This window comes from Schistocerca piceifrons, chromosome 3 (assembly GCF_021461385.2).
Source record: "Schistocerca piceifrons isolate TAMUIC-IGC-003096 chromosome 3, iqSchPice1.1, whole genome shotgun sequence".
Taxonomy (NCBI): Eukaryota; Metazoa; Arthropoda; class Insecta; order Orthoptera; family Acrididae; genus Schistocerca; species Schistocerca piceifrons.
Window position 1 is genome coordinate 739,231,515 of NC_060140.1, and position 14,562 is coordinate 739,246,076.

A 14,562-nucleotide genomic window follows, 5' to 3' on the forward strand; every position below is an offset into this window, starting at 1 on the left:
GATTCAGATTAAAATATGACTACTGTCTCTTCACAAATAAGATATGTTTTAAATATTAATAAAGTATTGATAATAATACATATATCAGAAGAATTTTGAACCACAGCAGTGCAAAGTATAATTAAAAAGAAATACATGTAATAATGAGACTTTGTACCTCCAGTCAACTTCTGGAGGCTCGTTTCAAGTTTTTCAAGTTCTGAAAACTTTGTAGCACCATCAGCATCAGCAAAAAGTATAACAGCTCCTCGGGAGCTTAGAACACCCTGAAAATAAAGACAAAGAAAAATCATAATGTGAGCAAAAGCACACATACACTATCAAAAACAGGTAAAGTGGTTGAACTTAATTTAACAGTAAAAATTCATGTACTGTATTAAAAGAAAATTTACTTGAGAAAACAATAAAATGGCAAAAGAGCCACCCACTTTGGGGATGCTGCAAACTAGTTGTGGAACAGAACAGGTTATGTTAACTAACTGAGCATGACCTGGATTTAAGTGACTGACTGTTACAAAACCTATATATGCAAAAGAAACAAGATAGAAATATCAGTATTGACTAAAGTAAGTTTTTGACAGGGCAGTAATAGGTAATGCAGCATCTTATCACATCAATCTTAAAACAACTGCACAACTACCAGTGCCCACAGATTAGGCCTAGTATACACACTGAGTAATTTCAACACATGTTTCTACACTGCAGTAAAATCACAGTAAGCGTATTGCAGCTAGTTCACAGTAGGCCATAAACATGACAAAAAGTGTGAATGAATAGACCTTCTTGCAATGAATATGTTGTGACACAGCATGAATATTTGTTCCAGGCAAGGACTTTAGCCCAAACTCCCATTTATAATGAGCAGTGGTCTTAACTGTTACACTATTAATTCAATTAGAGAGTTATGGGATGAAGCAAGGAAAATAGGGGAATAGGAAAAAATGCAATGGTAGTAGAAGAATTCTGTGAACACAACAATGACAAATGACTTCAGGGAAATTACACAGAAATGGCTGGCAGCAGTCAAGAAAATGAGGCAAGTACAGTACATCACAAATAGAAAACCACAGTAGGGCTGTCTTTGTATTTTACAGTGTATGTATAGTCCAATGCAATGTTCCATTGGACATGCATGTACTAGTAACATTCAAAAATTTGCACTAGACCAGCACTCAAACCCAGATTTCCCACTTTACACAAGCAATCACCATAACCTCCCTTGCCATCCGAGTACACCTCTAGGACCAACCCAAACTCCCATATGTCCTGGTGTCTTACATTCCTTAATTCTAACATAAAAATCGCCTGATTCCTGCTGAGGGAGAGACAGTGTTTTGCTCATCAGATTTCCTTGCTTTGGTATAAAATACAGCAGCACAGTGTCTGTATAGTTCAATGTAATGTTCCTTCGGACATACATACATGACACTGCTGACGATTGACAGCCACATTAAATTATGAAATGTATTCTCAAATTGTGAATGTGATTGTACAATAGCTATATGATTTATAACAACTTTTGAAAATTTGTGCTGGACCATGATTCGGACCCAGATTTCTGACTTTAAGCAAGCTGTCACCTTAAATGCCTTGGCCACTGAGCATGCATTGAGGACAAACACAAACTTTCATATCTCCTAGTGTCTTACATCCCGAAGCATTCATAAACAAATTGTATGTTTCACACACAGTGAGGGACATTGTTTGACTAGTCAGATTGCCTTCCTTTGGCATAAAATACAGTAGGGCTGTGTCTGTATTTTCCAGTGTATGTATAGTTCAATGCAATGTTAAATCTTATGATTTGTGAGTGAGCATTATGGGACATTCCTTCAGAAACAACATGTTTAGAAATTTTCCTATGAAGTCCCATCACAGACCTAAGAAAAAAACTGGGAGTCTGGACAAGGGCCTTATGCTTCTGAATGCTGCAAGAAGATCATCTCACTGGTGTCTGTGAACATTGTTCTCCATAGGTCACTTCTCTTGACACAATGCTTGATCATCATCAAACATGCACAACTCAGTAATATACACTCTATTCTAGCACAAAATTCCAGAAAGTGTCCCAGTCAAATAATAACAGTGAAGTAATCTCTCTGTGGATGAACACAGCCACTGACTTCTACTTGCCTACTTTATTTCCCACCCAACTGCTCTACATAGGTTCCATATCAGTACAAGCAAATCTGCGTTGCATGGCTTCTTAAACTGGGACTCACATAGTAATCCAGAAAAAAAATGTTTTTGTGACTCTTAATCTTATCCTTCACTTTCACAACAGTGTTCATATTGTTTGTTGCATAGTAAAAAATGATCAACTGCAACCACTCACCGCTTACAACCATTGGTTTCGGTTTTTCGTATTTTATTGCAATCATTCATAGCTGTCACTAATAATAGATTTAGGCCATCTGTTTCCTCTGCTTTGACCAATGTGTAACTACTGAAGTGTAGGGAACTCCTGTCAGGTTCCAACAATCACACCCAAGAACTAGCTGTGTTGCCGAATGAGTGGGCATGGATAGTACAAGTGTATGATCTGTTGTGTTGAGAGATCCACCAAACTTCTCAGTTTGAGTGACAGTGTTTATCTGTTTAGTGTAAAACTGACAGAATTTTGTATAAAGTAATCCAGTGTTTCTAATGTGCTTTGGCATACAAGGTCAGAAACAAGCAGGTAGATTTTGTCAAGTTAGGGGCTGGCATTGTTTCACGACATACATAATTCAAAATAGCTTAGCAATGGATAAGTAGTTACATCTTTCAAAGACCAAGTCAACACATAATAATGAGACCACAGATCCTGCAGCAACAGGACCTTTCAGCTATGACAGGTAAGTGCAGAGAAATAGAATTGTAGACATGCATGTGAAAAAGCAAAACTACGATGAAATATTTCAGCAATATGGATTTGCTTTCATTTCTCTCTCTCTCTCTCTCTCACACACACACACACACACACACACACACACACACACAATCGTACTACACATTCAGAAATTATTCTTTGGAGTAGAAGAAGTTGTCAAGCAGATAGTTTGTACTTGAAATTAATTTTATTCTCTATTAAAATCTTTACTTCAGTGGACAGGTGGTCGAAGATTTTTATGGCTGAAACATCACTTCTTTCTGTGCCATACTAAACCTGAGTTATGGATAGTGTAAATCATTTCTCCTACCAGTATTACATTTATGAAAGTTACTGTTGTTTTCAAACTGTGACTGATTGTTGGCAACAAACAATGTAAGGAACTAAGTGTACTGTGATGCTGTTGTTACTATGCTCAGCTGGTTAAAGAGCTGTCTACAAAATGTTCTAGGGTGGATACGTGCAGAAAACATTGTTCTTTCCTCAATGACAGGTTAACCCAGGAATATGATGCCATAAGACAGTTGATGCGGCCTTAAGTCCAAAAACTGGTTTGATGCAGCACTCCACGTTACTATATCCTGTGCTAGCCTCTTCCTCCCCAAATAACTACTGCAAGTTAAATTCTTCTGAATTTGCTTACTGTATTCATCTCCTGGTCTCCCTCTACAATTTTTACCCCCACAATTTCCTCCAATACTAAAGTGGTGTTCTCTCTATGTCTCATAAAGTGACCTATCAACCGATCCCTTCTTCTAGTCATGTTGTGCACAAATTTCTGTTCTCCCTAATTCTACTCAGTACCTCATCATTATTTACGTGATCTACCCACACAATCTTCAGCATTCTTCTGTAGAACCACATTTCAAAAGCTTCTATTCTCTTCTTGTCTAAACTTGTCTTCCTGACAATCTATATCCAATGTTAAGAGAGTTCTCTTCTTCAGAAACACTTTTCATCATTGTAAGTCCACATTTTATATCTTCTCTGATTCATCCACCATCAGTTACTTTGCTGCCCAAATAACAAAACTGACCTGCTACTTTTAGTGTCTCATTTCCCAACCTAATTCCCTCACATTGCCTGATTTAATTCTACTACATTCCATTATCCTTATTTTGCTTTTGCTGACATTCATCTTATATCCTCCTTTCAAGACACTGTTCATTCTGTCGAACTGCTCTTCCAAGTCCTTTGCTGTCTCTGACAGAATTAAATCGTCATCAGCAAACTTCAAAGTTTTTACTTCTTCTCCCTAAACTTTAATTCCTACTACAAATTTTTCTTTTGTTTCCTTTTCTGCTTGCCCAGTGAACAGACTGAATAACATCGGTGATAGGCTACAACCCCATCTCACTACCTTCTCAACCACTGCTTCCCTTTCATGACCCTTGACTCTTATAACTGCAGTCTGGTTTTTGTAAATATTTTAAATAGCCTTTTGCTCTCTGTATTTTACCCCTGCTACCTTCAAGATTTAAAAGAATAGTACTCCAGTCAACAATGTCAAAACTTTCTCTGAGTCTGCAAATGCTATAAATGTAGGTTTGCCTTCCTTAATTTATCTTCTACGAGAAGTCATAGGTTCAGTAGTGCCTCATGTGTTATAACATTTCTCCAGAATCCAAAATGATCTTCCCCATGGTCAGCTTCTACCACTGTTTCTGTTCTTCTGTAAAGAATTTGTGTTAGTATGCTGCAACCACAACTTATTAAACTGATAATTCGGTAATATTCACTCCTATCAGCACATACTTTCTTTGGAACTTTTTATTTATTTACTTGTGTCCACAACATAACATACATGTATAGCCAATGTTTCCTTGTCGGATGAGTCTCATTTCAAATTATACTGAGAAGGCGGACGTGTACAGGTATAGAGACAACCTCATGAATCCATTGACTCTGCATGTCAGCAGTGGACTGTTCAAGCTGGTGGAGGCTCCGTAATGGTGTGAGGCATATTCAATTGGAGTGATATGGGACCCCTGATGCATCTAGATACGATTCAGACAGGTGACATGTGCTTAAGCCTCCTGTCTGATCACCTGCATCCATTCATGCCCATTGTGCATTCCGATGGACTTGGGCATTTCCAGAAGGACAATACAGGGTGATTCAAAAAGAATACCACAACTTTAGGAATTTAAAACTCTGCAACGACAAAAGGCAGAGCTAAGCACTATCTGTCGGCGAATTAAGGGAGCTATAAAGTTTCATTTAGTTGTACATTTGTTCGCTTGAGGCACTGTTGATTAGGCGTCAGCGTCAGTTGATGCTAGGATGGCGACCGCTCAACAGAAAGCTTTTTGTGTTATTGAGTACGGCAGAAGTGAATCGACGACAGTTGTTCAGCGTGCATTTCGAACGAAGTATGGTGTTAAACCTCCTGATAGGTGGTGTATTAAACGTTGGTATAAACAGTTTACAGAGAATGGGTGTTTGTGCAAAGGGAAAAGTTCTGGACGGCCGAGAACGAGTGATGAAAATGTGGCACGCATCCAGCAAGCATTTGTTCGCAGCCTAGGAAAATTGACTCGCAGAGCTAGCAGAGAGCTGCAAATTCCACAATCAACTGTATGGAGAGTCCTACGAAAAAGGTTAGTTATGAAACCTGAACGTCAACTGCCCGAGGCGATGGATCGGCCGCCAGGCAGCCCGTGACAGAGCACTTCATCACTGGCCTCCAAGAAGCCCTGATCTTACCCCCTGCGATTTTTTCTTATGGGGGTATGCTAAGGATATGGTGTTTCGGCCACCTCTCCCAGCCACCATTGGTGATTTGAAACGAGAAATAAGAGCAGCTATCCAAACTGTTACGCCTGATATGCTACAGAGAGTGTGGAACGAGTTGGAGTATCGGGTTGATATTGCTCGAGTGTCTGGAGGGGGCCATATTGAACATCTCTGAACTTGTTTTTGAGTGAAAAAAACCTTTTTAAATACTCTTTGTAATGATGTACAACAGAAGGTTATATTATGTTTCTTTCATTAAATACACATTCTTAAAGTTGTGGTATTCTTTTTGAATCACCCTGTATAACAACCCACACGTTCAGAATTGTTACATAGTAGCTCCAGGAACACTATTCTGAGTTTAAACACTTCAGCTGGCTACCAAACTCACCAAACATGAACATTATTGAGCACATCTGGAATGCCTTGCAATGTGCTGGTCAGAAGAGATCTCCACCCCCTCATACTCTCAGATTTATGGACAACCCTGTGGAATTCAGGGTGTTAATTCCCTCAGACATTAGTCAAGTCCATGCCACGTCGTGATGCAGCAGCTCTGTGTGCTCACGGGGGCCCTGCACGGTATTAGGTAGGTGTACAAGTTTCTTTGGTTCTTCAGTGTATGTTGCTTATCATGCACTGCATTAGTGTTTCATTTAAAAATGTAAGAACTGCTGACTATGTTGACTTTCTAGCTCTGGACCAATCTTGTGAGTCCTTTATGAGTCAAAATGGTCTATAATTAGCAATTTCACATTTTAGTTGGTTGGTTTGTCTGGGGGAGGCCAGTAAATAGTGATGCCACTGGCCCCATTGTATTAGAGAAAGATGAGAAACGAAATGAGCCATGCCCTTGCAAAGGAACCATCCCCGCATTTGCCTGAAGCGATTTAGAGAAATCATGCAAAACGTAAATCAGGATGGCCAGATGCGGGTTTGGACCATTGTCCTCCCGCATGCGAGCCCAGTGCGCTAACCACTTCACGATGCGCTGTCCCCGCCCCACTGACGAGTTTTATTATTTGCGTGGTTCGGCTCTGTCTTAATGTTCACTAAATTCGTCAAGTGAAAGAGGAGACAGCGCAGCTGATGAAGAAAATGTCGCCTATGGCGATCATTCACCAGTAACTGACGCTGTCTGACAGCTTCTCGTAATATCTCTTACTCAGAACTCCTTTTTTACAATAGTTACAGTGATTTATTTCTGATACCTATGTACAGTCGGCTCTTCAGGTACCGCCTACTGCGTTACCGGCCGTTAAATTGCTTCTTCCTACTTTCACTGTTATACACAAAGTTCCTCATTATACATTCTTTGTTTTTTTCCTCCGAAGTCCAACAACCGCCTCGGAGTATCCCACCGCCGTGACTCTGGACCTCCATGGAGCGACGTCATCAGCCTTACTGTGTTTGCTCCATGGCGGCCCGCTACTTGCCACGTCAACGAAAGTCCGCGCCGGCTGCTGGCTCTGTGTTTGAATTATCTGCACATATAAAAACCAAATACTTCCGCAGTATTTATGCACATAACTAACAAATCCTAACCAGCAACTCAATTTTATCATTTAATTAGAATTTGTGCAAGGCCAGGGGCGATAAATGGCGCATGCAACAGACCACTTGTCGTCTGTTACACCACAACGACCTTGCTTGGTTTCATCTTTTGCACCCTTCTTATACAGAGGTGTTACTTTATCAATATTACTCTATTTGGATATACACTTTCTCAAATGATGATTTACTATGTCTGCTAGTGGTGCCACAAGAAATGTTACACAAGTTTTGATGATAGTATCTGTTCTCACCAGCACCCAATGAATATTTATTAGGTAATCTCTTTATAATTTTACAGTTCCTTGGGTGTTGCTAGATGCATGAATAATGTATTTGCATGAATTTTTTGATCTGATTGTACACTCTTATTGTAGGGCTGTTTTTTCGCGAGTTTTTATCAAATGCTGTGCTATGTTGGAGAAATAATGGTTGAAAGCACTAGCCACTGTTATTAATAATGAAGTCTGTAGTACTGTCATCAACTGGCCCTGCACCTATTTCTCTTCTTATAACTTGCCAGGTTGCTGCAGTTTCATTCTTGAAATTACACATTACTTTGTCATTTTCTAGTTTTTTGCTTTTGAAAACACTTGTTTTAATATTCATTTCTATCTTTTGAAGTAGGTAATAAAGTCAGAACTAGTATTTTGCTTGGAATATTCACAAAACTTCCTCCTATTTTGGCATGGTATCAAAAGAGGAACCAGCATTAAAAAAAGAAATGTACTATACCTGGATTATATGTTTTTAGGTAAATGAGCATACTAGGGACCAATTTGGTGTTTTTAGCAGTAAGTGAGAAATACATTGGAAAGTATCATTTTCTGTTAAATGGAGAAAAAATTCAATGAATATATGCATGAAGTGGAACACAACTGCAGCAAATGGGCTCAGAAGTATATTAGAGAGAAAGGAGGCTACTTGTGGGGCACATACAAACAAAGAGGTCGCATGCGGAAGCAAAGAGAATTTTGTCGGATGAATAGCATGCATATTTAGAAAAACTGTGTGCAGAGTTATTAATTATCCTGGCTTTCAAACTGTTAGTTCCTTCCTCATGGAAGAAAGGAGGATATATTGGAGCAGGTGGGCAAAAGGAGCTATTAACACTTACTTTGGCCCTATTTTGTATCTGAATCAATATTTGTGTGCCATTTTGTAGTTAGCTTATGTCTAATGTTGTATCTGTCATGGAAATTCTTTGTCTATGCATACATGTTTCAGTTATGTGAGTTTTTGAACAATGTTGTTTAAATTATGCTTGTGAACTTAAATAACTATTTAAATGATTGTTATGTAATGTACTGTAAAGGACTTGGTCCACAGTTAGGGAACATAGGGTTAAATGTAAGAGATGTGGGGAAGCAGATTATTGTGGCTCATATTCCCAGAGTTTTGAGGCCAAAAGAGCTCAAGGGCAGTATTTATGGGCCTCAGATGCTGCATTTGGTGATACCATTATCATGGCATGATTTTTAGCCCTATAAATACACTCCTGGAAATGGAAAAAAGAACACATTGACACCGGTGTGTCAGACCCACCATACTTGCTCCGGACACTGCGAGAGGGCTGTACAAGCAATGATCACACGCACGGCACAGCGGACACACCAGGAACCGCGGCGTTGGCCGTCGAATGGCGCTAGCTGCGCAGCATTTGTGCACCGCCGCTGTCAGTGTCAGCCAGTTTGCCGTGGCATACGGAGTTCCATCGCAGTCTTTAACACTGGTAGCATGCCGCGACAGCGTGGACGTGAACCGTATGTGCAGTTGACGGACTTTGAGCGAGGGCGTATAGTGGGCATGCGGGAGGCCGGGTGGACGTACCGCCGAATTGCTCAACACGTGGGGCGTGAGGTCTCCTCAGTACATCGATGTTGTTGCCAGTGGTCGGCGGAAGGTGCACGTGCCCGTCGACCTGGGACCGGACCGCAGCGACGCACGGATGCACGCCAAGACCGTAGGATCCTACGCAGTGCCGTAGGGGACCGCACCGCCACTTCCCAGCAAATTAGGGACACTGTTGCTCCTGGGGTATCGGCGAGGACCATTCGCAACCGTCTCCATGAAGCTGGGCTACGGTCCCGCACACCGTTAGGCCGTCTTCCGCTCACGCCCCAACATCGTGCAGCCCGCCTCCAGTGGTGTCGCGACAGGCGTGAATGGAGGGACGAATGGAGACGTGTCGTCTTCAGCGATGAGAGTCTCTTCTGCCTTGGTGCCAATGATGGTCGTATGCGTGTTTGGCGCCGTGCAGGTGAGCGCCACAATCAGGACTGCATACGACCGAGGCACACAGGGCCAACACCCGGCATCATGGTGTGGGGAGCGATCTCCTACACTGGCCGTACACCACTGGTGATCGTCGAGGGGACACTGAATAGTGCACGGTACATCCAAACCGTCATCGAACCCATCGTTCTACCATTCCTAGACCGGCAAGGGAACTTGCTGTTCCAACAGGACAATGCACGCCCGCATGTATCCCGTGCCACCCAACGTGCTCTAGAAGGTGTAAGTCAACTACCCTGGCCAGCAAGATCTCCGGATCTGTCCCCCATTGAGCATGTTTGGGACTGGATGAAGCATCGTCTCACGTGGTCTGCACGTCCAGCACGAACGCTGGTCCAACTGAGGCGCCAGGTGGAAATGGCATGGCAAGCCGTTCCACAGGACTACATCCAGCATCTCTACGATCGTCTCCATGGGAGAATAGCAGCCTCCATTGCTGCGAAAGGTGGATATACACTGTACTAGTGCCGACATTGTGCATGCTCTGTTGCCTGTGTCTATGTGCCTGTGGTTCTGTCAGTGTGATCATGTGATGTATCTGACCCCAGGAATGTGTCAATAAAGTTTCCCCTTCCTGGGACAATGAATTCACGGTGTTCTTATTTCAATTTCCAGGAGTGTATCATTCCGACAGCAAGAAGATATGTAACAGGGCGAGGCCAACAGTACTGCCATGACTGCATTGCCGCCAGGTTAATAGCCACTGAAAATTATGCCACCAGCACCACTAGCCTTCCACTAAATTGTTTATTTTTGGCACTCTGTAAATGGACCAGGTATTTGTGAAATTTGGTTGATTTTATAATAATAATAATTGTGGTGTTGCTAAAAACTCTATCTTACACCAGTGATCATCCCAAATCACAAACCTGGACAGGAATCATAACCTAGTGAATTTCATTCTGGGTGTCCTAATCTATTATGAGGAAGTGGTTGAATTTATGTCATGTTGTCATTTGCGCAGCCAATTATATTTCTGAGTAAGTCAAAGGACTGCTTCTTACATCTACGTGATTACTCTGCTATTCACAATAAAGTGCCTGGCAGAGGGTTCAATGAACCATCTTCATGCTGTCTCTCTTCCGTTCCATTCTCGAATGGTGTGCAGGAAAAACAAGCACTTAAATTTTTCTGTGTGAGCCCTGATTTCTCTTATTTTATTGTGATGATTATTTCTCCTTATGTAGGTGGGTGCCAACAGAATGTTTTTGCAATTGGAAGCGAAAACTGGTGATTGAAATTTCGTGAAAAGATCCCATTGCAACGATAAACACCTTTGTTTTAATGATTGCCACTCCAATTCACATATTATGTCTGTGGCATGATCTCTCCTATTTCGCAATAATACAAAACGAGCTGTCCTCCTTTGAACTTTTTCGATGTCATTTGTCGGTCCCACCTGATGCGGATCCCATATCACACAGCAGTACTCCATAATAGAACAGACAAGCGTAGTGTAAGCAATCTCTTTAGTAGTCCTTTTTAAGTGTTCTGCCAATGAATCACAGTCTTTGGTTTGCTCTACCCACAACACTATGTGATTGTTCCAGTTTAGCTTATTTGTAACTGTAATCCCTAAGTATTTAGTTGAATTTACAGCCTTCAGGTTTGTGTGACTTATCGCGTAATCGAAATTTAGCGGATTTCTTTTAGTACTCATGTGAATAACTTCACACTTTTCTTTATTCATGGCCAACTGCCACTTTCTGCACCATACAAATATCATATCTAAATCATTTTGCAATTTGTTTTGGTCGTCTGATGACTTTACAAGATGGTAAATGACAGCACCATGTGCAAACAATCTAACTAAGAACGGCTACTCGGATTGTCTCCTGTGTCGTTAATATAGATCAAGAACAATAGAGGGCCTATAACGCTTCCTTTGGGAAAGCCGATACTACTTCTGTTTTACGCGATGAATTTCCGTCTATTACTACGAACGGTGACCTTTCTGAGAGGAAATCGTGAATTCAGTCACACAGCTCAGGCAATATTCCATAAGCACGCAATCTGGTTAAAAGACACTTGTGAGAACAGTGTCGAAAGCCTTCTGGAAATCTAAAAATATGGAATCAATTTGACTTTCCCGGTCGATAGCACTCATTACTTCACAAGTATAAAGAGCTAGTTGTGTTTCGCAAGAATGATATTTTCTGAATCTGTGATGACTTATGTGTCAATAAATCATTTTCTTCGAGGTAATTCATAATATTCGAACACAGTATATGTTCCACAACCATACTGCAAATCAACGTTAGTGATAGCAGCCTGTAATTCAGCGTATCACTATTTCCCTTTTCCAGTCTTTAGATGCAGATCTTTCTGTGAGCAAGCAGTTGCATGTAATTGCTAAATGTGGAACTATTGTATCAGCATACTCTGAAAGGAGCCTGACTGGTATACAATCTGGACCAGAGGCCTTAGCTTTATTAAGTGATTTAAGCTGCTTTGCTACACTGAGGATATCTACTTCTATGTTTCTCATCTTGGCAGTTATTCTTGATTGGAATTCAGGAATATTTACTTAATCTTCTTTGGTGAAGGAGTTTCAGAAAACCGTATTTAATAGCTCTGCTTTTGTGGCACTGTCATCAGTGACTTCACCGTTGTTACTGTGCAGTGAAGTTATTGATTGCGTTTTGCCATTGGTGTGCTTTATGTATGACCAGAATCTCTTTAGGTTTTCTGCTAGATTCTGAGACAGAGTTTCATTGTGGAAATTATTATAAGCATCTCACATTGAAGTACGCGCTATCTTTTGAACTTCTGCAAAATTTTGCCAATCTTGGTGATTTGCATTCTTTTAAATTTGGCAAGCTTTTTTTGTTGCTTCTGCAACTGCGGTCTGACCCATTTTGTGTACCATGGGAGATCAGTACCATCACTTATTAATTTATGTGGTATATATCCCTCAATTGCCGTCGATACTATCTCTCATATTTTCTACGCTTACATAATCAGAATGGAAGGAGTGGAGACTGTCTCTTAAAAAGGCATTAAGAGCATTTTTATCAGCATTTTTAAATAGATGTACTTTGTGCTTCTTTTTGATGGTTGAGAGTGTTATGGTATTCAGCCTAGCAGCAACTGCCTTGTGGTTGCTAATCCCTGTAACCATCATGTTACTCCCTATTTGTTCAGGTTTAATTGTGGCTAAGAGGTCAAGTATGCTTTCGCAACCATTTATGCTTAGAGAGGGCTCGGGTTCTATTTGTTCGAAATAATTTCCTGAGAAAGCATTCAGTACACTTTCAGATGACATTTTATGCCTGCTGCTGGCTTTAAATGTATAATTTTTCCAGCATATCGAGGGTAGATTGATGTCACCACTGACTATAATTGTATGATTGGGGTACCTATTTGAAATGAGACTCAAGTTTTCTTTGAGTTTTTCAGCAACTATATCTTCTGAGTCAGGGGGTCCACAAAACGGTCCAATTAATAGTTTAGCCCAATTGTCAAGTATAACCTCTACGCATACTATTTCACAGGAAACTATCTACTTCAATTTCACTACAAGGTAAACTACTTTTGACAGTAATAAATACTCCTCCACCAACTATCTTTTTAAACACTGTTAGGGCGTTTGAAAAAATTTCGGCTGAACTTATTTCCGGCTTTAGCCAGCTTTCCATACCTATAACTATTTGAGCTTCAGTGCTTTCTACTATTAGGGCTTGGAGCTCTGGTTCTTTCCCAACACAGCTACAACAATTTACAACTACAATAATGATCGTTTCTACAACCACCATACTGTGTTTTACCTGCTCCCTTTTAGACGGATGCCCTTTCTGTGGTTACCTGAGACCCTCTAACCTAAAAATCCGCCCAGACCCCCGCTACCTGTGTTGCTCTTGACCTATTAAGCGGAACTCAGAAACCCACCACCCAATGGCGCAAGTCAAGGAATTTGCAGCCTACACGGTCACAGAACCGTCTGGGTCTCTGATTCAGACTGTCCACTCAACTCTGCACCAAAAGAGGACAGTTGGTTCTGTCAATGATGCTGCATATGGTGAGCTCCACCTTAATCTCACAAGCAAGACAAGCAGTCTTTGCCATTTCCGCTAGCCACCTGAAACCAGAGAGAATCTCCTCCGATCCAAAGTGACACATCATTGGTAACGATATGAGCCACCACCTGCAGTTGGCTGCACCTTGTACTCTTCATGGCATCCGGAAGCATCCTTTCCACATCCAGAATGACTCCCCCTGGTATGCATACAGAGTACACACTGGCTTCCTTCCCCTCCTTGGCAGCCATGTTCCTAAGGGGACCTATTACGTGGCTAACGTTGGAGCTCCCAACTACCAGCAAACCCACCCTCTGTGAATGGCCAGATCTTGCGGGCCAAGAAGCTTCCTCTGGAACAGGATGGACGACTTCATCCAGCTCAGAGACATCATCAGTCACAGATAATGCCCGAAACCTGTTTGTCAAACGAACCGGGGAGGCCCTAGAATTGGCCAATTGGAAAGTCTTTTGCTGCCTGCCAGACTTTGGAATTATCTCCCACTCGACCACGGGTGTGGGGTCAACCTCAGTGCAAGCAGTAGCCAGGGTAGCTACAGCAGTGGACCGATCGGGGGACACTTGGGACATGCTCGACATCCCTCACATCCCCGCGTCCGACTCCTGACAGTGATGCTCCTTGGCAACAGCCTCAAGCTGTGTGACAGAAGCCAACACAGCCTGGAGTTGTAAGTGTAGTGTCACCAACTCAGCTCACATCTGCAAACAGCTATCACAGTTCCTATTTACTGTGTTATCTATTCTAGTGTAAAATGGTTAATGCACATGCTTAGATACCCTGTATTAGGCAATGAAGTTATAGATTGTGATCATTAGCAGACCCCTGATTTAAATTCAGAATCATTTCAGGCTTTCCCCTGTTCAGTATTGCAACTAGTTTCATGTGTGTCAGTAATTGGTTTTATAAACTGTTGCACCTAGCTCATTTAAGGTACATGTTGTTGAGAGGCATACGTTACTGTTTACAATCTCATTGGCCATTTGTTTGTTAGTAGCACATTTATCTGCAAGATTAGGTTACTGTGTTGCAGTATGAACAGATATAAGGAAAGAGTTTACTGTGTGTGTCAAG

General features: G+C 41.4%; 1 protein-coding gene across 1 annotated transcript in view; it reads right to left on the bottom strand.

Moving 5' to 3' along the window:
- Positions 1–14,562, bottom strand: part of LOC124789654 (dolichyl-phosphate beta-glucosyltransferase) — a 123,026-nt gene that overhangs the window by 54,954 nt on the left and 53,510 nt on the right. Inside the window, exon 4 of the mRNA XM_047257087.1 lies at positions 158–266. Within this exon, the coding sequence (XP_047113043.1) occupies positions 158–266 (109 nt within the window). The remainder of the gene's footprint in view (positions 1–157; positions 267–14,562) is intronic.